We start from the raw sequence: 22,731 nt of genomic DNA, 5'->3' as shown, positions 1-22,731 counted from the left end.
CTCTGGGAAGTCACTGGGATTTCATTTTGGTTTTTTGACAGAGGCTCTCATGTAGCCCAGGCTGGCCTTGATCTTGTTACGTAGCCAAGGATGACCTTGAACTCGTGACGTGCTTGCCTCCACCTCCAAAGCACTGTAAATGACTACGGGCATATGCCATTCTATGCTTCTCGATTTTTTTTTTCCAGCCCTGAAACTTTTTAATGGAACTGCAACTGCTGAGTAACATTTCCAAAAAACCTAAGTAATAACTAATAAGGCAAAGTTTGCTCTATTTTTAGTAAGTCATCAATAGCAGAGGTCAGGCACATTGTAAATGGCCACAAAAGATAAATAAATACTAGGTTGGTAAAAGTAGCACAATGCAGACAGAACAAACATTCTCTCTCTCCTTGTTGTCTTATCGCCCAGGAAAGGGAGAAACACTTCCTGATCCACACATCCCTGGACTGATCACTTCCAGGGCAGGTCACAGGGCTTCAGGCTCAATGACTGGCTGGCTGTAAGGCTTTAATTTGGATAAATAGGCACAGAGGCGGGTCTGAAGATGTAGAACTCTGAGTTCCATACCCAGCATTCAAGGTTGAAGTCCACCTGGGCTATGTTATGGCAAAAAAATAATATATATCAGACATAATCTCTCCTCCACTTCATAAAGCAAGAAACCAAGGGCTCCACACAGCACTTCAACTTGAGTCCACTTACAAAACCATCTTAAGTAAAGCCTTGGCAAGGCCAGTCCCTGCTGGGAGCTAAGCAACAGCTGAGTGTTGGGTTTCCTCATTGGAGCCTTGCAATACTCGGATGAAGGAGGGATTGTCTGGCCTGAAAGATGAACCTCCCAGTTTGCCCAAGGCCAGGGGTGTGGGTTAGAACTGGGGCACTGACTCCACTGTCTTGCGTGTCTCCAAAATGAGGACAGCAATCCAACCTACCTCCTGAGTTTACGGAAAGGAGGAAACTCAACGAAAGTGAGCAGCACACTTCCTGCTTGGAAAACAAGAGCTTGAATAACGGACTTGTCTTTACTACTACACGGCCCAATGGTGTACTCTCTCCAGCACCTATCTAACATGACCTAGGCGGGCCTTAATTCTCTCTGTAGCAAGGGCTGACTCTCCACTTCCGGTCCTCCTATGTTCACCCAGGCGTGCATCATCACTCCTGGCTTCTGTGCTCAGGATAGAACCCAAGGCTGCATCCATCTCCCAACAGGCATGCTCTCCTAAGAACATGCTAGAACAGGGAGAGATGACAGACGGCACGGTGGTTAAGAATGTTTACTGCTATTTTAGAAGATCCTAATTTGGGGGCAGGAGAGATGGCTCAGTGGTTGAGAGCACTGTCTGCTCTTTTGGAGGTCCTCAGTTCAATTCCCAGCACCCACATGGTGTCTCACAACGGTCTATAATGGGGTCTGATGCTGTCTTCTTGTGTTCTCTTCTGTCATGCAGGCATATATGCAAATAGAGTGCTCATGTACATAAACAGGTAAGTCTAAAAGAAAAAGATCCAGTTTGGTTTCCGGTACTCATGTCAGGTGGGTCACAGCTGCCTGTGACTCCAGCTCCAGGGGATCCAACACCCTCTTTTCTGGCCTCCAGGGACTCTGTATTCAAACATGCACACCAGCACAGAGACACAAATACATATAATTTTTAAAAGAACATATAAACTCTGACCTTGTTTCCATAAAAAGGGACCAGGAGAAAGAAGGTACACCCCACCCCCAAAGAATTATGTCCCAATCCTGAAGCATTGAAGCTAGGCCTTGACAGTATCTTGTTCTAGAATTTGGGGGGGAGGGGGTGGCTCCAATCACTGGGTGTGAAAGCTACAAAGCTCTAGCTTTGAGTGAGCCAGTACGGACCTAAGGAAAGGGAAACAGAAAGAAGCTTCTGGCACATTCAGGCCTGCTTACTCTAGGCTTGACCAGCCATCCCTGCAGTATGAGTGCAAGTGGATCCGGCACCGTGCCAGAAAGGGAGGGAGGAAAATCACCACACAAACACCAGCTTACCACCCACTGAATGAGCCACCGCTGGGATCCAATTAGAGCTTGTAAGAAGGGTTTAAGAAAGCAAGCAACAGTATGCCAGTACCCAGCACCATAGCCAAGGCAGGCCTTGCATTTCCAAAGCCTTAACCTGACCCCAGAGGAGGACACAGGGTGTCCTGCTCTACACTCTTGAGACAGAGTCACCCACCTAAGCCCAGGCTAGGCGGGAAGCCAGAAAGCCCCAGGGAGCCTCCTGTGGTTACTGGCTTTCAAGAGGACGCTTTCTGTACAGATGCTGGGGACTCAAACCCCAGCCTCTTTCTAACATACTAAGTGCTACTCCCCAACTCAGCCACCTCCCCAGCCCCACGGCTACTTTTCACCTAGAGTTACAATATCTTTGAGGCTTGTGTATAAATTGCTCAGAGATGCGTCTCAACCTCCTCTAACTATAGTGGTACCCACCACCACCACCAAAGGCCAATCAGAAACAGAAAGTTAACTTTGTAACAAAGAACTGGCAATAGTGTTTCTCTTCTCCATCTCAGCCGTCATCGGCTACTTGCCTGACAGCCTAGCACTTTTGTCTTTCAAAAGTTTTCATTTCAGTACCAGAGAGATGGCTCAGTGGTACATACTGCTCTCCTAGAGGTCTGGGCTTAACACCCAACACCAGCATGAGGTGGCTTGCAGCTGTCTGTAAGTCAGCTTCACGAGAACCTGTACAGGCACCAGCACTTACATGCATGCACCCACATACATATACATAGATAACAATAATAAAATAAATCTTTTTTAAAATTATTTTTAATTATACATCTGTCTACGTGGCTATGCACATGGAGACCAGAAGAGGGTGTTGGACCTCCCGGCGCAGCATTAACTATTAATTGTGACTAGTCCAACGTAGGTGCTGGGCCTGGAACTCCAGTCCTCCGGAAAAGCAGTGGTGCTCTTAACCACTGCAGCATCTTTCCTGCTCCAACAAATGTCTTTTAGAAGAAACTGTAGGTCATTTATCTCTAACCCAGTGCTAACTTAGGAGTCCCTATAAAACACCTAAGAGACTGTCAGCCTGCACTTAGAGAAGCAAAGGAACATGACAGTTCCTACTCTGTGGAGGGGGAATTTATTCCCTCATTAGATAGCGTTCTGTCACTAGGTGCCTCTCCAAGTGACAGCAGCAGTGGCGGTGGCAGCAGCAATCAGAGTAAGGACTATGTGCACACCCTCCCCACCATGTCCCAGACTTAGATGGCAGCAGCCAGGCCAAGACTGGGATCCAGGCCACTTGCCTCTAGTGCTGGGGCCACCTCCCAGCCATCCCAGCGGCTGAAAGAAGCAGCCCCTTCCTTCCAATCCCCGGCCCCCCACTGACTCCCACGCAAGCACCCTCTACACAGTCAGTCCCTCTGGCCATCACTGTCCTCGTCTGCTGCCCATGCAGAGCCATCTCCTGAGCAGCCAGACAGCTCAGGCCCACCAACTGCTCCCTGCCAAGCGGACATTTTTCAGTGCCTCTTGGCATTTCAGTCAGCGTCTTCCACCTCTGCCCTGTGATGACCCTGCAGAACACAGGAGCTCTTTCCAATACCCTTTGTTCTGTGGGCCTAGCTTGCATGGAGCACAGCCAGTAGCCATGGCTTCCATGTTTATTTTCCCCTAGAAAGAATCTCAGAACACCATATTCTAATACAAAAATTATGTCCAAAGAATGAAGACTTGAACCCCATTAAAATAATACTTATGTCTTCTTTATATTTTTTAAACAAGTAGGTAGGGGGTTGTTTTTTGTTTTGTTTCATAAAGTATCCATTGGTATATACCCATTTGGGGGGAAGGCTTGATCTAATATTTATTCAAAACTGGTACTCTTCAATTCTTTGTTCTTTAACAAACCATCAGATCATCTGAACTGGGTTCATTTAAAGTATCATGCATTTCACAGCTGTCAAAAAGGAACAGGGTGTATCAGTTGGGAGGGGCTGAGATGACAGAAACAAATTAATATTAACAAGGGCTGGTTCCCTGGCTGGTACTGCCTTACCTGTGCCCAGTACCAGCTGGCTAGGGGAGGACGGGGACAAAGATACAGCTTGGCTCTGAATGACGGTTAAGGGACCCAGGTGGATGGAGAGCCCACGGTGGCACAAAGCTTCAGGGTACTACTCCATGACAGAGCGGGATCATTTCACACCTCAGCCGCACTAAACAGCAAAGCAACCAGGAACTGGGAAAGAAGACAACGGTCCCACCGAGCCACTCAGGCAGACCCAGAAGCAGGAAAAGACGCTTTACTCTGTTGTCTAGGTTACCTGAAAGGGCAAGTGCTAAGGTGATGGGTATGTACCCCACCTGTCTGCACGGTCCTGGGACTGAAGCCAGGGCTTGTGCATGTCAAGCCAGCAGCCGACAATGGAGCTGCACGCAGACCTCGGTACCCTTCCCTGTCGCTAGCAGGCACGCTGCCTATTTAAAAACACTAACTAAAATAAATCCTAGGCTATGAGGCATGCACTTCTGATTAACGAGGTTTTCTTTTCTGAGTAAAGCTCAGTCTATACCAGTGTAAGAACTGCTGAACCCCTGACTCACCCTACTGGAGCTGAACCCATGGGACAACACTGGTAAATTCCTGCTTTCTGCAAAGCCTGCTGGGAGGCCTTACACCGGCTTGGTCTGAGCTACACTGGTCCATAGGTAACGAGGAAAGGATTCCAGCTGGTTAACTCTCCCCCCTGGAGAGTAATTTCCCTTTTATTTCAAATTAAGTGCCATTAGATATCTTTCTACCTTCTGTACGTGTCACCTAAGTTTACCTTTAATATGTCCTATAGCAACAGCACAAGCGGCTGCCTAGGCAGCCTGTGATTCAGTCAAGCCCTACAGCATACTGTCCATGCTCAGGGTGGAAAACCAACTGACGGACTGCTTTCAAATACCAACACTGTTCTTCCAAAGCTGCAAGTGTTTGGATGTAGCTAAGGTGTTCTCCAGGGCAGGCTTTCTGCCAAGAACCCTGAATCATTAAAAAGGTGCTGGGCAGGGCCACCCCTCCCCCACCTTGGGCTCCCAAACTGGTCTGTCAACAATTCCTGCATGGTTTCTGACAACATGGCTCATATCAAAATCTGGCTCAAATATACATATATTTTTTTTCTAAACTGAAGAAAAGTAAATGATGCTCCCACTGATCTGGAGTGCCATCCAATTCATTCACCTAAACCTAAAGTAACTCAACGTGCTAATTTCAAATTACTGCAATTTACAAGACCAAACCCAACATACATCTAGTACGGGAAAAAAAAAATAAGAAAGAAAGAAAGCTTACTCACACTGTGATATATTTAAACTGAGGACAGATGGCATTAATTTGCAATATGCAAACAGTTTTTAGGACTTTAAGTCAGAGAAGCCACACACACACCATCTATCATCAATTCATACTTTGGAGTATCTGAAATCTTCCAATGAATGGCGTATTGTAATTACTGGGGCTTCCTTTTTAGTGGCACGCAAGGCAGTCATGTGACTCTCAGGCAACGTCATGTTGGAGTCCCTAAAATGAATCCATTGGAACAGCAACTGACACGTATGAGGAACTGTCTGGGCGCAGCCAGCCTGAGTGCATGTCCCATTCATCCTGATATTCTCAATTGCTTCTAATTATCCCTCACACACATCTACTGTTCCTGGGCTTTTTGTTTGTTTGTTTGTTTGTTTGTTTGTTTAATGCAGCCAAGGCTGCTGGGCATGATGGTGCAAGCTTTTGATCCCAGAGAAGCAGGTGGATCTTTGTTAGTTCCAAGTTAGACTACATTGCAAGGCTCCGTAAATAAATAAATAAATAAATAAATAAATAAATAAATAAGCAAGCAAGCAAGCAAGCAAGCAAGCAAGCAAGCAAGCAGCAAGCAAGCCGGCCAGTCAGCCAGCCAAGGCAGTAAGGATGGAGATACACTGTCTAAATCAGTGGTTCTCAACCTTCCTAACGCTGTGAGCCTTTTATACAGTTCCTCACATTGTAGTAATCTCCAACCATAAAACAATTTTTGTTGCAACTATAATTTTGCTACTGTTATGTAAATAAATATCTGGGTTTTCCCATGGTATTAGGTGACTTCGGTGAAAAGGTTGTCCAACCCCTCAAAAGGGGTCGTGACCCATAGGTTGAGACCTAAGGGTAAAGATGGCTCTCCTAGGCCATGCCCACCTGAGATCAAGCTCTGGCTGGCCCACACGTGCCACAGCATCTGTGGTGGTCAGAGGGCAACTTGCAGAAGTCAGGTCTCTCCTTCCACGTGGGCCTGAGACTGAACTCAGGTTATCAGGCAGGGTTATACTCATTTATCTAAACAACAACAACAACCATATTTTTGCATAAAACCTAGATCACCTCTTCCTACACATGCTAAATTCAGCTTACAACAATGATGATGTACTTACTGTTCTGCTTTCTCTCAGAAATGCCCAGTTCTCTCCAAAGAAACAGCAAAAAAAATCCCTACCGTCTGTACCTGAATCCTGGGTAGTCCCAAATAAAGTATCATATAACCACGCGGTGTTTTCAGACAGATCTCCTATGTGGCCCACAGTGGCCTTGAACTCAAGACTCTCCTGCCTCAGCCTCCTGAGAGCGGGGGTCACAGCCACGCTCCACCATACCTGCTGTAATCCAGAAGCACGACACACAGCTCACTGAGGTAGACACACACACACACACACACACACACACACACACACACACACACTCCTTTGGCTTTATTTGCACCGCTATGAAGAGGCCTGCCTGCCGTCCTTTCCCCAGCACATGCAAAGCCAGGATCACAAAGTCGCTACTTCAAGAGCGTTCGACCCTGAGGCATGGGAGCCACAAAGCCGACTGTTAACTTCTTGTTGGACCTAAAGCTAGACACCAACTCCCAGCAGCCACTTTTGTCTGTTTAGGGGTTACAAGGAGAAGGAGCGGTTGCCTGTTTTGAGACAGGGTCATGTAGCCCAGGCTGAGTTCAAACTCTGTAAGCAGCCAAATATAACCTTAAATTTCTCCCCGCACCTTCGTCTCCCCAGTGCGGGGATTACAGGCAGGAGCCACCACACGTTGTTACGCGCTGCTGGGGATGGAGTCTGTGCATGCAGACAAGCACTGTACCAACTGAGGCACACTCTAGCCCCTAACTGCCACCTTTGGGCACAAGAAGAGACAGTCACTGAGAAATGGTGAGGAGCCAGGCCCTCCCAAGCCACTGTAACTGCTTTGGGATGTTTTAATTAACTGACCGAAAGTCTCCCTATGGAGCCAAGTTAAGCTGGGTATATGGCTACTTAAATCTGAAAGTACCCTGCTTTTGAAAAATAACTGGAAAAAAATTGTATCTTATAAATGAAAACCAGAACAAAACCAAACCCGGGCTGAAGAATGGAAACACGGTGAATATCAATGACAGGCCTCTAACCTCGCCAGAGAATTTAACTGAGAAACAACCAGACTGTGGGCTGACATGGCCATCAAAATGAACAGGGGTATTATGGGACACTGTGGGAAGAATACAAAGTGAGGCAGTGTGCTGCTGGAGGTGTGTCTGCTTTTCACAGAAGTCAGGAAAGACGTAGAAGAAGACAGAAGTGTGTCTTTGCTGGGTGAGGCCCCTTCCACTACCAAGGCAGGCTAGGAGTCTGGAGTAAAGGACATGGAATACAGCAAGAGATCCTGTCTCAAAAGGCAAGAAGTGGCTCCTCACCACTCAAGAGCGCGCGCGTGCGCGCGCGCACACACACACACACACACACACACACACACACACACACAGTCTAACCTGGGAAATCCAAACAAGCACCACTGTACCAGAATACATGGTTGGATTGTACCCATGAACACATGACTTTCCTGGCTTTTGTATAATGCTACAGTTATACACTAAAAATAGAGAAGAAACAAGTCTAGGTGCTTGCACAGCATGCGTGAAGCCCTGGGTTCCATCTCTAGCACTAGGTGTGGTGGCATATGCCTGTCATCCCAGCACTTGAAGGTGGAGCGGGGAGAATCAGGAGTTAGTGGGTGGGACGGTTAGTGGGAGATAAATTTAAGCAAATGAGGGCTTGTAAGATGGTTCAGTGGGTAAAAGCACTTGCTACCAAGGCTGACAACCTACATGGTCAAAGAAGAAAAACAACTCTCACAAATTTCTCTCTCACCTCCATATGTGTGCTGTGGTATTTGCATAACACAGACGCACACAAAAATAAAGTAATAAAAATTTAAAAATAAAAAATGAGTAAAGCTGAGGAAAGGACACAAAGAACTTCCTGTGAAACTATAATTATTTAAAAATTAAGACTTCGAAAGAAGCAGCTTTCTAAGCCTGCTATTTAAGGCTGGGCTCAAAGGCAGTTTAAGGTAGAGACCCGAGGGGGACTGAAAGTCACAGGAGAACTGACAGATGACTATTCCAAGCCCCGGTGCTGAAAGGGTTCACTGAAAAGAGCTGAGAAGACCAGGGATGGCCAGCTGGAGCTCTCTCCGCGGAAGGCGGGGGTCACCTGGCATCCCCACACTGAGAAAATGTTTGGCACGCTTTGTCTTGGCCGAACACATGCAACTTGATCTAGCAACTGTGCCTACCAGAAATGCACAGATGCCCACCCCAAGACAAGGCATGAGTGCCCTGCCGAGAAAGCCAGTCACCAACCAACAGGTAAAGAAGAGCCTCGCTCACAGGTCAGTGATGCCACAGAGTGCTGAGCGACGAGGACAGACGATCCACAAGCACACTGTGTGCACAGATCTCACAAACACAACCCTGAAGAAACCAGTGACAAGAAGGAACAACGTGAGGCCATCAATATGGAGTTCAAAGCCAGGCCGCTATCCCAGGCAGTGAGGACTAAGGGCTGAGGGGAAAGAAGTGGGAAAGCGCAGTGTGGGGCACTGCAGCAAGTAGTAGCTCACAGCTTCCTTCTCTTCCGGCCTTTTCCTCTACTTGTTTAATAAATCCAAGCACAGTGCAGACCGCAGATTTCATTACAATGGTTATTTTCTATTATGTCTGTACTTCAAAATAAATATTTAAAATGACAAGTCTCTACACTACATGCAAGCATTCTGTTTCTCAACTGAGACCCAGGTTTCTCTATTGCTGTGCACAATGTGAAGTGAGTTTTTCACACGTAGGGTGTGCAACAGGGCCATTCAGCCGCCACTGGCTTTCACCCATGGCATACCAAAAGCACACACAATGCCAAGACAGGCACAAAAGTGTGTGCAGACACTACCTGGGGTTCTTGGGAAAGCAAAACACCCTTGCTTGAGAACGACTTATCTAGGTGCTTGCTTATCACACAACCGTGTTCAGACTGTAAACATACCAACACAGGGCTGGGGAGCTGACTCAGTTTCCCCACAAGCATGAGAACAGGAGTTTGGATTTCAGAACTCACCTACGTGGGCGGGCAGAAGTGGCTTCTGCCTGTAATCCTGGCGCTTGGGAGGCTGAGATGGGATCCCGGGACAAGCTGGCTAGCCAATGTTGGTGAGCTCGGGGGTCCATGAAGGACTTTGCCATACTACATCAAAGTGAAGAGCCACTGAAGAAGACTTACACACACACGTACATGCATACACAGACACATATAAGCACACCAAAAACACTAAATAAATAAATAAATAAATAAAATATGTACATCAACACAAACACATGGAAGCTGCGCTTTTCACCAATAAGGGACCAGGTTAACATGCAGAAGCAGAGACCCGAGCTTGGGAGACTTTGCATGCAGTGCCTACTTGGCACTCTCACGTCTCATATGAAGTCTTCAGCCTAGCTTCCTGGCTGTGGGACATACCACCCTGTGCGGCTGCCCTGGAGGTGATTCAGCTCAGCTCTGGCCATCTCTAGGTCATCAGCCTATGCAGAGTTCCACCTCGCACTGACACAGATTGCTGACCAGCCTCAGCAGGGCTGCTGTAGGAAGGACAGAGGAACAAGGGCAGAGGCTGAAGCAGCCAGGAGAACAGGCGAGGACAGCAGCCAGTCTCCATCCAGCTCCATGCTAAACCAGCAGGAACAAAAATGGTTCTTACTTCCTTTTTTCTTTTTCTGGGCTTTGTTTTAAAATGTCTTACTATGTGGCCCAACTGGTGTGAAACTGGTAGTTGCCCTACCTACATGTCCTGTGTGCTGGGACTACAGGCATTCCCCATCATACCCAGCTATAACCACTCTGAGTAGCTTTGACATAGTGATGGTAAGTTACATGGTAACTGATGGTTTTAGTGACAGGAAAGCATCTAAAGAACACAGTGTAAGATGTGGTTGTGCAACCAAGAAATGATCAAACTTCAACCATGATGGGGGTTCAAGGAGAGGCAGAGTCCAGATAAATACCAGTGCCAGAGACAGAGGGCCTGAGGATAAATCAGGTATGAGGAACAATCTGGATTTTTATCTGAGCAATTGGGAAAATTTAATGAGGTAATGAATGCAGAAGGAAGCTTGATTCCCTTTGTGAGCAATAGAGAATCAAGATGATTCTTTGAGGGCTAGGGATATACCTTGATAGCAGAGTGCTTGCCTAGAATCCCCCAGTGAGGGGCTAGGGTGTGGCTCAGTGGTAGAGCACCTGCCTAGAATCCCCCAGTGAGGGGCTGGGGGTGTGGCTCAGTGGTAGAGCCCCTGCCTAGAATCCCCCAGTGAGGGGCTGGGTTGTGGCTCAGTGGTAGAGCACCTGCCTAGAATCCCCCAGTGAGGGGCTGGGGTGTGGCTCAGTGGTAGAGCACCTGCCTAGAATCCCCCAGTGAGGGGCTAGGGTGTGGCTCAGTGGTAGAGCCCTTGCCTAGAATCCTCCAGTGAGGGGCTGGGGTGTGGCTCAGTGGTAGAGCACCTGCCTAGAATCCCCCAGTGAGGGGCTGGGGTGTGGCTCAGTGATATAGCCCCTGCCTAGAACCCCCCAGTGAGGGACTGGGTTGTGGCTCAGTGGTAGAGCACCTGCCTAGAATCCCCCAGTGAGGGGCTGGGGTGTGACTCTGGGGTAGAGCCCCTGCCTAGCATCCCCCAGTGAGAGGCTGGGGTGTGGCTCAGCAGTAGAGCACCTGCCTAGAATCCCCCAGTGAGGGGCTGGGGTATGGCTCAGCAGTAGAGCACCTACCTGCCTAGGATCCCCCAGTGAGGGGCTAGGGTGTGACTCTGGGGTAGAGTGCTTGTCTAGCACATATAAATCTCTAGGTTGGATTCCAAGCACAAAATAAATAAATAAATTCCTTTGAGACATGCTAAGCTTCAAATACCGAGGAAGAGTCACGCATAACGGCACACACCTGTAATCTAAGCACTTGGGTAGTTGAAGCCAGAGGATTTTAAGTTCAAGGCCTGCCAAAATAGTAAGACTGTCCAAAATCAGAGAAGCAAACAAACAAATAACAAACATTTACATCAAATTTTCAACCTGCATAATTGCAAGGATAAAAAAGGTCATCTTAAAAAAAAAAAAAGAAGAAGAAGACTATTCCAATGTATAGGTTTTGGGCTGGCAAGATGGCTTGGCCAATAAATGGTGCTTGCCAACAAACCTGACACTGTGAGTTCAAGCTCCAGAACACACATGGCGGGGATAAGGAACTGACACCCCTAAGTGTCCTTTGACCTCTCACACATGCCTGTGTGCACATTCACACAAACATACTATCAATAAATGCAATAAAGTTCTAAAGGTAAGTCATCTTCTCTACAACCTGAGAAGAGCTACACGGATGCCATAGTCAAAGCGGCCCTTTGTCTATACGTGGTCAGTGATTATTCTGAGCAGAGTGGCACGCTGCAGTTAAGTGTGTCTCCTTGGATCCTGCATCCTCGCAGAAGGCAGCTCCTCACTTAGGATGAGAGAACACCCTTTTTCTCTCTGGTACAAAGTGTTTCTAGAGAATAAAATAAATCGTATGCTATTTTTTTAAACCTACAAATGAAAGAGCACACAGGGGGAAAAGGCTGTGTAAGCTGGGCCTCGTGTCTTGCTCCAATGTGCCGTGCTGTCTACAGCTCCCAGAAGCTATGAGACACTGTGAGGTGGCAGAACAGAGCTAAAGTATCACCAACAAGTGTCAGTCTGAAGTCTGTAACTGGACTATAACAGACGCAGAAGTTCAACTGGGTGCAACTTTGGATTTTATCCCAAAGATCTAGGAAGCAAAAACAAATTCAGATCTTCCGTGGGAGCTGCCACTTTCTCGGCTTTTATAGACTCAGATATTAAAATATCCTTAGGCACTTCAAAAATTCAAATAAACAAAACCTCTTGGCTGGCAAGACAATACAGGGGGTAAAGCCACCTGCTGTCAAGCCTAAGGCTTTCAGTTCAACCCCTGGAAGGCACATGCAGAAGGAGAGAAGTGACTCCCAAAAGTGTTCTCTGACCTCCACATGTGAGTTCGTTCCCTACCCACCACTAAGTATGTGCAAACACACAAGCAGACTCTTCAGTGCAGGCATATACTGATTTATAAATCCTGCTCAACACACCTTCCACCTTAGGTGGCAATGCTGAGTGTTTCACAGAAACAAGTCAGAGATGCCCCTGAATAAATAAAGGGTACAAACCAACAGGAGAATTCAGAGTTAGGCTCTCAGGTTCTCCAAGCGCTCATGAGCTACATGAGCTGGGTCGGAGTCTGTAGAGAATAACTGAAATACACTTTAGCAAGCCAGAGCAAGATCGGAGGGAGGGTGCCCCAAAAGGAGAAGGTTATCCCAAGCAAAAGACAGGCGCTCCAAGTTCCCTGTTCTGCACAGTTGGCGAGGAAGCATCCCAAAATATAGGCATACGCTGGGATGCTATTGTCTTTAAAATATTTTTGGGCCAGGCATCGTGGCACATGCCTTTAAAACCAGCACTTGGGAGGCAGAGGCAGATGTATCACTGTGAGTTCGAGGCCAGCCTGGTCTACAAAGTGAACTCAGGACAGCCAAGGCTACACAGAGAAACCCTGTCTCGAAAACCCAAAACAAACAAAGAAAACAAAAAAGGGCGATAAAGCAAAGTATCGTTTCATGGGTTTGAATTTACCTCCCATAAATAATAAAAAAAATATTAATTTAAAAAAAGAAGAAATAAATCTACCTCCCTTCTCTTTCCCGTGGTCTGTCCATCTATGTCCCGGCATTCCCTACTCCTGCCCCTTCCCTAACTGACTTCTGAAAGCACTTTACACACTAAAAAAGCCACACTGGTCATAAGTTCCTTTCCTATTTTGCATATTTACCTCAAAGTTTTTTAACCATGGTGAAACTGTCTACCTAGCTACTTTATCAACAGTCTACACTGTTTATAATTGATGTTTAGCTGATCTTTTGGATTAAAAAAATAATAAATCCCCAGACTCAATGAGGAGACCTTGTCTCAAGAGAGTAAAGCGGACAGTGATAGAACAGGACACAGCGTCTTCTGGCCATGCATCCATCTTCCTCCCCCAACCTCTCCTAACCTCACCTCACCCCTCCTCTCTTCTCCCCCTCTCTTTCTCCCTCTCTCTCTCTCTCTCTCTCTCTCTCTCTCTCTCTCTCTCTCTCTCTCCCTCTCTCTCTCTCTCACACACACACACACACACTTGGGCTCGTTAACACTATTGTGCCAGCAAATTTTCTGAATACATAAAAAAAAAAAAAGATTGAAATGTTCATTTCTAAGCATTATTTTTTCATGTTTACAAGTCAGTGTCATAGACTGTCTTCAGTCTCAAAGTGCAGCATTACCTTTATCGTCTCACAGGGTTGCAGATCAGCTATCCTGCGTATCAGATGTTTACACCGTGATTCATAATAGTAGCGAAATTACAGTTATGAGATAACAAAATCATCTTATGGTTGGGGGCTGCCCAACATGAGGAACTGTAGTAAAGGGCCGCAGCCTTCGGAAGGTTGAGGACCACTGGTCTATTTAGTTGCGTAGGCATAAGAAGTAACAGCGGCTAGAGATGCAGGTTAGTAGTGGCAGAGCACCTGCCTAAGGTGGCCAAGGCCCTGGGTCAAACCTCCAGCACCTCAGAAAGGAATGAAAGAGAGCCAGGAATACAGCTCATCTGGTAGTGGGCTGCCTCACGTGCAGGAAAGCCTGGGTCCCATGCCCAGCTCTGGAGAGATCAAAACGGTAGCACGTGCAAAATGAAAGCATTCTGCAAGTCAGGAGAAGTGCCGAGGGGTGAGAGCCATTCTGGACTGCATGATGAGTTTGGGGCCAGGGAACTCTTTCCCTGCAGAGACAGAACAAACATCCCCACCCCTGACAGAGGAACCACGACAAACCAAAGTCCAATTCCACCAAAGTCCAATTTGGGGAAATCCATAAATGTATTAGGCTCATTTACAGAGCACAGGTGCAGGGTTACTTACCCCCAAAGGTGTCCCCAAAGAAGCCACACCACCAAGTCTCACCCTGGCAAGGACAAGACCCCAAGAGAGCCGCTCCTTCAGTCAGCTCTCTACACACTATGCACTCTGGCCCTCCCCAGACCACAATGCAGAGTTATAAACAGCAAGCTACGGGGTGCAGGAGGGGGTGACTGAGATCAGGTGAAGTGAGGGAAGGCGAACAGGACAGACCTGGTGGGTCCCTGGCAGGCAGGTGCAGGTGCTCTGATGAAGATAAAAGCTGTAAGGCTCAAAAGGTAGCTAGCGGTCTTCGCTACCCAACTACATGAGACAGGGAGGGAGGGAGGAAAGAAAGCGAGGGGGAGAGCGACGTAACAGCTGCCCAGAGCCCTGTGTTTACATTACACTGCTTTAATACTATAAATAAACGGTAACTAGTCACTGAATTATTTAACCCACTTTGGTCAGGCTTTCAGTGATATGAAAGGGGAGACATCTCCCATCCCAGATATGAAAACGCAAGTCATGAGAAGATGCTAATTCTGCGCATCTAATTCGCCACAGTACTTCTGGGAAAACTGATTCACACCTGATTCCTAAGTCAGTGACTATAGCACCACATTGTCCCCGGAGACAGACGGAGTCCACAGACAGGCTGCCAGCTGCAAACAAAGCGGCCCTAGGATGCAGCTAAGGCAGCATCCGAGTTTGACTTCAGAGCTTAAAACATCTGAGCTGCATCTGCCAGCGACCTGGGTTCCTGCCTGCCTGCCTGGTGATACTTGCAGCGACATTCCTCAGCCTACTAGAATTCCTTTCAGCTGCAATGGAGGTGCCCGCAGCTGGAATTACAGATGGGGTGCAGCACCAGCTCCAGCAATCGTCCATTAATTAAGCCTTGTTTTAAAACGATAAACAGCCCCCACTAAATGGATTAGATCTGGTCTGGAGCTGCAGTAGCAATTCTAACATGTGAAGAAAGAAGACGCGCCAACCTGGGGCTGTGCGCCTTTGGTTTTTGAAGCATTTCCTTCAGGCGCTCCTTTAACTGGAGTGGCTGCAGGGACCTTTAGTCAGGGAGAGAGCAACAAAACGTGCTGGGGCCATAAGCAAGTGTAAGCCACGCTTTCTCTAAATAAAACTCACCTACAAAATCACCAACTAGCCAGTGTTTAAATGGCTTAGTGATGAAAACAGTTTTGTTTGTTTGTTTGTTTGTTTGTTTGTTTAATTCTACATTTGTTTAAAGGAATTTAACTTCAACTGGGCAGTGGAGGCTCCCACCATTAATCCCAGCAAAGGTAGGTGGATCTCTGAGTTCAAGGCCAGCCTTGTCTGCAGAGCAAGTTCTAGGACAGCCAGGGCTACAAAGGACTACCTTAAAAAAAAAAAATTAAGTTTCAACATTGTTTTGAAATTACAAAAATATTGACCCATGTAAGACTCTTGAAAGTTAGGCTTTCTCGGTCAGGAAACCAAGAGCATTGTGAAGAGATAGATTTCTTTTGTTGGGGGGGGGGGCTGAGCCATAATTTGGCTATTATAACTTTTATTCAGTGCCATAAGCGAGGTTCTTGAGCCAGCCTAGCTAGCTGATGGTTAACTAGCAACTTGTGCTAAAGCTGAAACAGTACTTTTGGTGGCGGCGGCGTTCCTTTCCGTTTCAGTCCTTGAGAAAACTACAGGACTTCACTGCTGAGTGAAAAGTCATACAAGAGGTAAAATCCCATTGATATGTATGTCTGTCTTTTGTCTGTGTGACTGCCTCTCTCTCCCCCTCTCTCCCTCTCCATCTCCATCTCTCTCTCTCTCTCTCTCTCTCTCACACACACACACACACACACACACACACACACACACACACACACACAAATGTAAACATTCTGAGGACCCTGCTACCCCAGTGCTGGGCAGCAGGAAGGAATAGGGGAGCAGAGATGAGGCGATCCTAGGCTGGCCAGTACATCCACTGGAATCAGCAAGCTCCAGGCTCAAAAACTAGAGTGCAGACTGGAGAAAAGAGCAGATGACTACTGCCCGCCACACATATACACACGTGTGCACACATACCGCATGAAACCATCCACCAAGGGGGGAAAATTTAGTTTGCAGCAGATTCGCAACCACTTAAAAATACAGATAGGAATAAAGTACATGAAAGGCTTCCTGCGAGCACACTTCTTCCTAAATTGGAGGAGGACCCTACGGAAAGTACTTGGAAACTGATGAGATGTTGGCTACACGCTCTCATATGGTCTCTCAAGCTATCAGATCATCTGTCAGCATATTACAGTGGTCAAAATAAACATTCTGCTGGTCGTGGGTTCTCTGCTGGAGCAAAGTGGCAGCCAGCCCTCCTAATGGCTCCCTTAGTCTTTCCTAAGAGCCACTTTGAATCAATTAGGCCACCAAACTTGTGACTGTGAGACTGAAAGTGCTAGCAACTCTGACTACACCCATCTCACTGCAATGTGCATCATGCAGACGGTTCCATGCAGGCAGGACCTTGCTGCAGACCTTGAATAGGGGCTTCAAGTGTCCAGACGCAGCAAGCCACGCCCCTCTCCTCTCTCTCCTTGCATTTAGACTTTCTCTTCATGGGACACAGTCCTACCTCCAAAAAGCAAGAAAATGTAAGAAGGTCCAAGTGGGTTCACGATGGAGAAGCAGGACTGGAGAGACGGCTCAGTAATTACAGGCACTGTTACTCCTGGCAGAGGCTCCAGGTTGGAGTCCCAGAACCCACATAACCCCTCAAAATGATTAACTCCAGTCCCAGGGGCTTCCATATCCTCTTCTGACCTTCAAGGGCTTGAGGTACGCACACACACGCACACAAGCACGCACGCATGCACGCATGCAGGCAATTCACTCATGCACATAAAATAACTAAATTTAAAAAGAAAAAAAAAGTTTAAAAAAAAAAAAAAGACCTAAAAAGATGAGGCAAGTGTAACCTGAACCAACTGGTCAGCAGCAGCAGAGACAAATCTAAGTTTTCTCATGAGCAGCAAGGAGCCTCAGGTTCCGTTTGGCCTAGGTCCTAAGTGAGTACCCCAGGCTCCTTTATGGGCCACATGAGAGCACAGTTCTCACAACTCCTGCTGAATTTGGTAACTAAATATCTGAAAATACCTGAAAAGCTTGCATTCTCCAGTGAATGCTACAAGACTACTAGATTTTGCACCGATTGATGACCCTAAAATGCATGAAACAGTTCCCACTAAATACCACAAAGACAACGATGAAAATTATATTAATTCAAACACAGAACTAGTTCTTTTCTGCTGTACAGAGCAGCTTTCCAAAGCACTTTGACATGAAACCCAATAACTTAAAAAGGGGGTGGGCAGGTTCCATGGGCAGAAAATGAAGACATAAATGTAATTAATGCACCAAATTGTGGCTTGACACCTATCAAACAAAAGTGCTACCCTTTAACACAAATTTCTGAGGCTCAAGGTTGAGAACAGAACGCGCACACACAGGCCAACGGTAACGTGAGGTACGTGGGTAACCGCATTGCTGGATCGCGCAGGACATCAACGATGTTTATAACAGTGCTGAAATCTCACTCAAAATGAGGAAACTAAGGTAAGTAATTGGCTGTACATCATGCAACTGCTAGCCTGACCCATCCAAGTGGCCTGATTTGACAGGCTCTGCTCCCCAAAGCCCATTAACTGTGGGCCCCAATGTTCTCCACACTGTGAACCACTCCAGGGTCTTTGTGCTTTGAGATGCTGTGTGGTTTTCAACCGCGAGGTTACAACAGCCCTCTTTTTTTAAATTCTGTCTATGCATTCAGGTTTGTGTGTGTGCAGGCCAGAGGTCAACCTCAGGGGCTGTTCCTCAGGAGCTGTCATCTTGTTTTTGTTTTTTTGAGATAGGGACTCTTACTAGGACCTGGGGCTCACTGTTAAGGTGAGACTCCCAGCCGACCACATCCAATTTGTTTGTTTGTTTGTTTTTGTTTTTCGAGACAGGGTTTCTCTGTGTAATCTTAACTGTCCTGGACTCACTTTGTAGACCAGGCTGGCCTGGAACTCACAGTGATCCGCCTGCCTCTGCCTCCCAAGTGCTGGGATTAAAGGCGTACGCCATCACCGCTCGCTTGCCACATCCAATTTTTCAGCGGGTGTTGGGGTTCCAAGCTCAGGTCCTCATGCCTGCTGGACACGTACTTTCCTGACTGAGCCGTCCCTCCAGCCCCAATAACTCTCATTTTAAAAAAGTCATTTTTCCCCAAATACAAATGCTGTATTTAACAGTATTTAACATCAGAGAGATTGCTACCTAGCCATTCTCACTTCCTGCAGCATCATAAAGATGAAGTCAAAACCTACCTTGCCTGCAATAAAATGGCTGGTTCCAGGACGTTCACACAACTGCCATCACACAGACACCTACTCCACCAACCCCAATCCTACTATGGCGCCCATAGCTACTCTCAGACCGCAAATTACTAATACCCACTCCTTGGTTCTTCCTCACCAAAGCCACCCAAAAACTCTGAAGCTTTCCAATTCTTCAACTCGAAAATTAACCCATGAAAGCCTCCCTTTTACCAGCTGACGAGGATCTGCTAACAGACACCTCTCATGAACTCCATAACGAAGACTTCCAAGGCACTGATTTCATTTCTACTAAAAATTCCCAAGTCAGTTACTTTAACAGGAAGACTAAAACCATCTAGATTATAACTAAAATCAGAGCCCTTTGTCAGTGAGCAAACTTTCACAAGGATGACTGTTAAAGAACCTAACTTTCGAAAACTAATGGCCAACCCAGAGTGCATCACTGCATTCCACCGAGTGAGTTTCCTCCGGTCACCTGCTGTTTGTCCACGTGCAAAGATGTCCAACAAGACCAGGGCCTGGATTCTAGGTCAAAAATCATTAATAAACCTGACATCTTCAGAGAAAAAGTATCCATCTTTTCTATAAAGAACACTCAACAGTTACAAACTTGCCAAGAATTTCCACAGTGGGGGAAGGACACTACCGTGGTCACAGACCTTACCCAAAGGCTGGGTCTGAAAGGACAAGCAGAGAGCTTGAATCCCCACCACGCTGCCTTGGAACAGAAAAATCCAGGGAAATCCCTGCAAGGCCTCAGACTTAATGATGTATTTCCTTTCCTGAGCTGGAAAGCCCCAAGGCAGGCCCTACGCCAACCCTGCCATCCAGCCTTAGGGATGGATTCAAACTGGTACGGTCTGCAGGGAAACGAGAGGGAGAAAGGAAGAGGAAACTGAGGGCAGTGGTCCAGACTGGACTGATGAAGAGGGGCAGAGAGCTGGCCTCTGCCCTGTATGCAAACTACCCTGTTGCTCTCAGACCCACGGCAAGCTTTGCGCTCACCTTTGAAGACAGCACTACAGAGCACCTAGGAAGCTCGAACATTCCTCTGAAGACTCAGAATGGAGCAAGGAGCCTGTACTGGAGCAGCTGCCACAGCTCAGCAAGTGTGGGGGAGCGGGGGAATCGCGCCACAACAAGGACTCAAGGATGTGGCAATGAGTGAGGTGGTGGTGAAGGCACTGCAGAGGAGGTAGGAACCAAAGACGCCGATGCTGGAGCACTAAGTGGCCTGGCCTCAGGGAGAACGGAAGTGGACTAGACTGGAGAGGTCTGGACCATTGATGAGGTGGGGGAAGTGAGAACAAAACTAGGAGAGACGTTTGGTCCCAGACAGGCTTGAGGAATTTGCGACTGAAGGGTGGAGGCTGTAAGACAGAAGCGAGGGGCGGGACTGAAAGATAAGTGAGGGCGGGATCAGGCGAAGACGAGGGGCGGAGCTAGAGAGGGGGCAGTGGAGGGGGCGGAACGCTAGAGAGATGGAAATGAGGAAGGGGTGAGAAGGTAGGTGAGCCATCAAGAAGCAAAGCAGACCAGTAGTGGGGGGTGATTTGAGGGTACTAGGAGGGAGAAGTGAGACAGCAAGCGACAGGTCAGGGAAGAGGATGGGAAGAAAGGAAGGAAGGGAAGTGATGAGAAGCGACAAGGGAAAAGAGAATAGGCGTGGAGGGCTGTGAAGGGTGGGACAAGAGGAGGGACAGCAGGTAGGAGGATGGTGAGCGAGAAGAAGAGATGGGTGGTGAAAATGTGAGGCGGGGGCGGAAAGAACAAAAGGAGGTGCAGCGGAGGGGGCGGGACCTACATGAAGTTGAAAGGAGGTGCAGGACGGAGGGGAGGTAGGGACAAGACCCGAAGAAGAGGAGGGAAGGTGCAGGTGTGAGTCCGGGGGGAGGGCGGGGGGGGAGACACAGAATCTAGACAGGGATACAAAGGGACCGGTGGTGGACCCTGAGGGGTGGGACTTACATGCAGCTGAGGGTAGTTGTGGGGCAGAAAGGAGAACCAGAGAGTGGAGGAGCCAGGGGGCGGGACCTGATGCAGAAGGGTCGATTAGGGGAAGGGGGTGGGGGAAAAGCGGCTAGGGGGCGGGGCACATATGCACCTAACCGTAGGTGCTAGGGGGTGGGGGGCTTAGGGGAATGGGACCTGAGTAGAGGGAGGAGCCAGAGGCGGGGCCTAGAGAGAACCAGCCAGAAGGGTGGAACCTGACAGGGGTATGAACAGGCTTCATGCAGAACAAGCAGGGGCGGGGCAAGAGGGCGGGGCACCACGGCTACAAAGTAGTCAAGGGGTGGAGCCTGTGCGGGGGAGGGGGCGGGAGTCTGCAGAAAAGTCGAGGGCTGTGCCTAGTTAGGGAAGGGGGCGAGTCTGCAGCTCGGTGCGGGCGTGGCTTGATGCAGAGGGAGGGCGGGGCTGCCGCAGAGGGGGCGGGGCCTGATGTGTCGTGGGCGGGGCCTGATGCAGAGGGAGGGGACCGGGCGGCCGGGGGCGGCGCCTGCAGAGCAGCCGGGGGGCGGGGCCGGGAGTGCGAGCAAGGGGCGCACGCCGTGGGGGGTGCAGCAGTCCCGGGACAACGGCCGGTGCTTAGGGGGCGGGGCAGGGGGTTCCTCGGGGTCCCTGGGACCGCCTAGGGGCGCGAGGGCCGCGGCCCTGTGGTGCCTACCTGTCAGACGGATCTTGATGCTGGAGCCGTTCCTGCGCGTCCCAGGGTTCGACATCTCCCGCCAGCGGCCGGCCGGCCTCGGATCCAGAGCCGCCGCCCCCCAGCCCGGCCCGGCCCGGCCCCGCCGCCGCCTCAAGGTTACGGCCACGGGCTGGGCGCCGGGGTCCGAGCCGGGACGCCGAGTGCACGGCGCAGGCGTCGGGACGGAGGCAGAAAGCTGGAGCCGCAGGACCGAGCGCTCGGCCGCGCCGCCGCCCGGAGCCGCCCCTGGCCGGCCCAGCCCGGAGCCGCCGCGCTCGCAGCCGGACGCCCGCCGCCCTCGCTGCTTCCGCCGCCGCCTCCCGAGCTGCGCGCGCCCGCCGCCGTGCCGGCCCGGCCCTGCGCGGCCTCGCGCTTACGTACGTGCGCGCACCCGAGGAGCACGGCGCTACGCCCACCGCGCTCGTCCCGGGCGCGCGCGCGAGGGTCCCGGGAGCTGCGACTCCTGTGGCCGCCGGGGAGCCTTGAAACAGACATTTCGCCCGTTCCCGCGGCGCAGTAGGAGCTGGTACTTAGCCTCAATCTCGGGACGAACTGATTTGATTGTGAGACGATTCAGAGAACCGAATTGTTTTTCCAGTGTCGGACTTTCCAAGGCTCCTGATGGAAGCCGGGCTGTTGACGAGAACCGGCCCCCCCCCCCAAGCACCATGCGCGCGTGCGCGCACGGGCACGCGGTATCATTTTTGAGGCAATAGCGTTTAGATCCTGCAAGTTCCAAGGGAAGATTTCTCTCAATGATCGAGTGTCAGGTGTGCCCTGTGCAACTGGTGTATTCGATTGACCAAGTGGCTAGATTCGCAGGAAGTGTGGCGTATGAAGCAGCTAAACTAGAGGAAGGATGTAAATTGAGAGGTGGTGGTTTTGCGGTTAGGGACCTGCATGCAATTGAACTAACCTAGAAAAGTAAGCAGTCGGGTTTGCGATTCCTTGCCTTCTGATGAACGAACACACACACACACACACACACACACACACACACACACACACACACACACGCCCCCAGAGCATCGGGCAGGTAAAAAGTAAAAACCGTGCTTTCCCCAGCAAACAAACCCATCTCTATAGTGACGCACTCAAGAGAAGACATACAACTTTTTTGAAAATACTGAGTATATTTACCAAACTCAAGTCTGACCAGAACCTAATTCATTTCACAGACAGATTCTTGCGGTGGCTTTATGTGGCTTAGCACGGCTACGGCTACCCACATCACTTGACCACCCTCTTTGGGTCCAGGGGCTCATCTCTAGCTCAGGCTGGCCTCGAACCTGTGGTTCCCTCTGCCTCCTGAGTGCAGAGATTACCGGCCTG

General features: G+C 49.0%; 1 protein-coding gene across 2 annotated transcripts in view; it reads right to left on the bottom strand.

Annotated features, from left to right (window-relative positions):
- Nucleotides 1-21,739, bottom strand: part of SMURF1 (SMAD specific E3 ubiquitin protein ligase 1) — a 92,679-nt gene extending 70,940 nt beyond the window's left edge. Inside the window, exon 1 of one of the 2 annotated variants that reach the window (XM_084762930.1) lies at nt 21,379-21,739. In XM_084762930.1, the coding sequence (XP_084619056.1) occupies nt 21,379-21,433 (55 nt within the window). In that variant the 5' untranslated portion in view covers nt 21,434-21,739. The remainder of the gene's footprint in view (nt 1-21,378) is intronic. The other variant, XM_084762931.1, reaches the window with a different exon arrangement.
- Between the last annotated feature and the right edge of the window lie 992 nt (nt 21,740-22,731).

The sequence above is a fragment of the Acomys minous genome, assembly GCF_964271855.1.
Source record: "Acomys minous genome assembly, chromosome: 16".
NCBI classification, from domain to species: Eukaryota; Metazoa; Chordata; class Mammalia; order Rodentia; family Muridae; genus Acomys; species Acomys minous.
The sequence above is the reverse complement of the archived record's forward strand: the minus strand, read 5'-3'. Positions and strand labels throughout refer to the sequence as shown.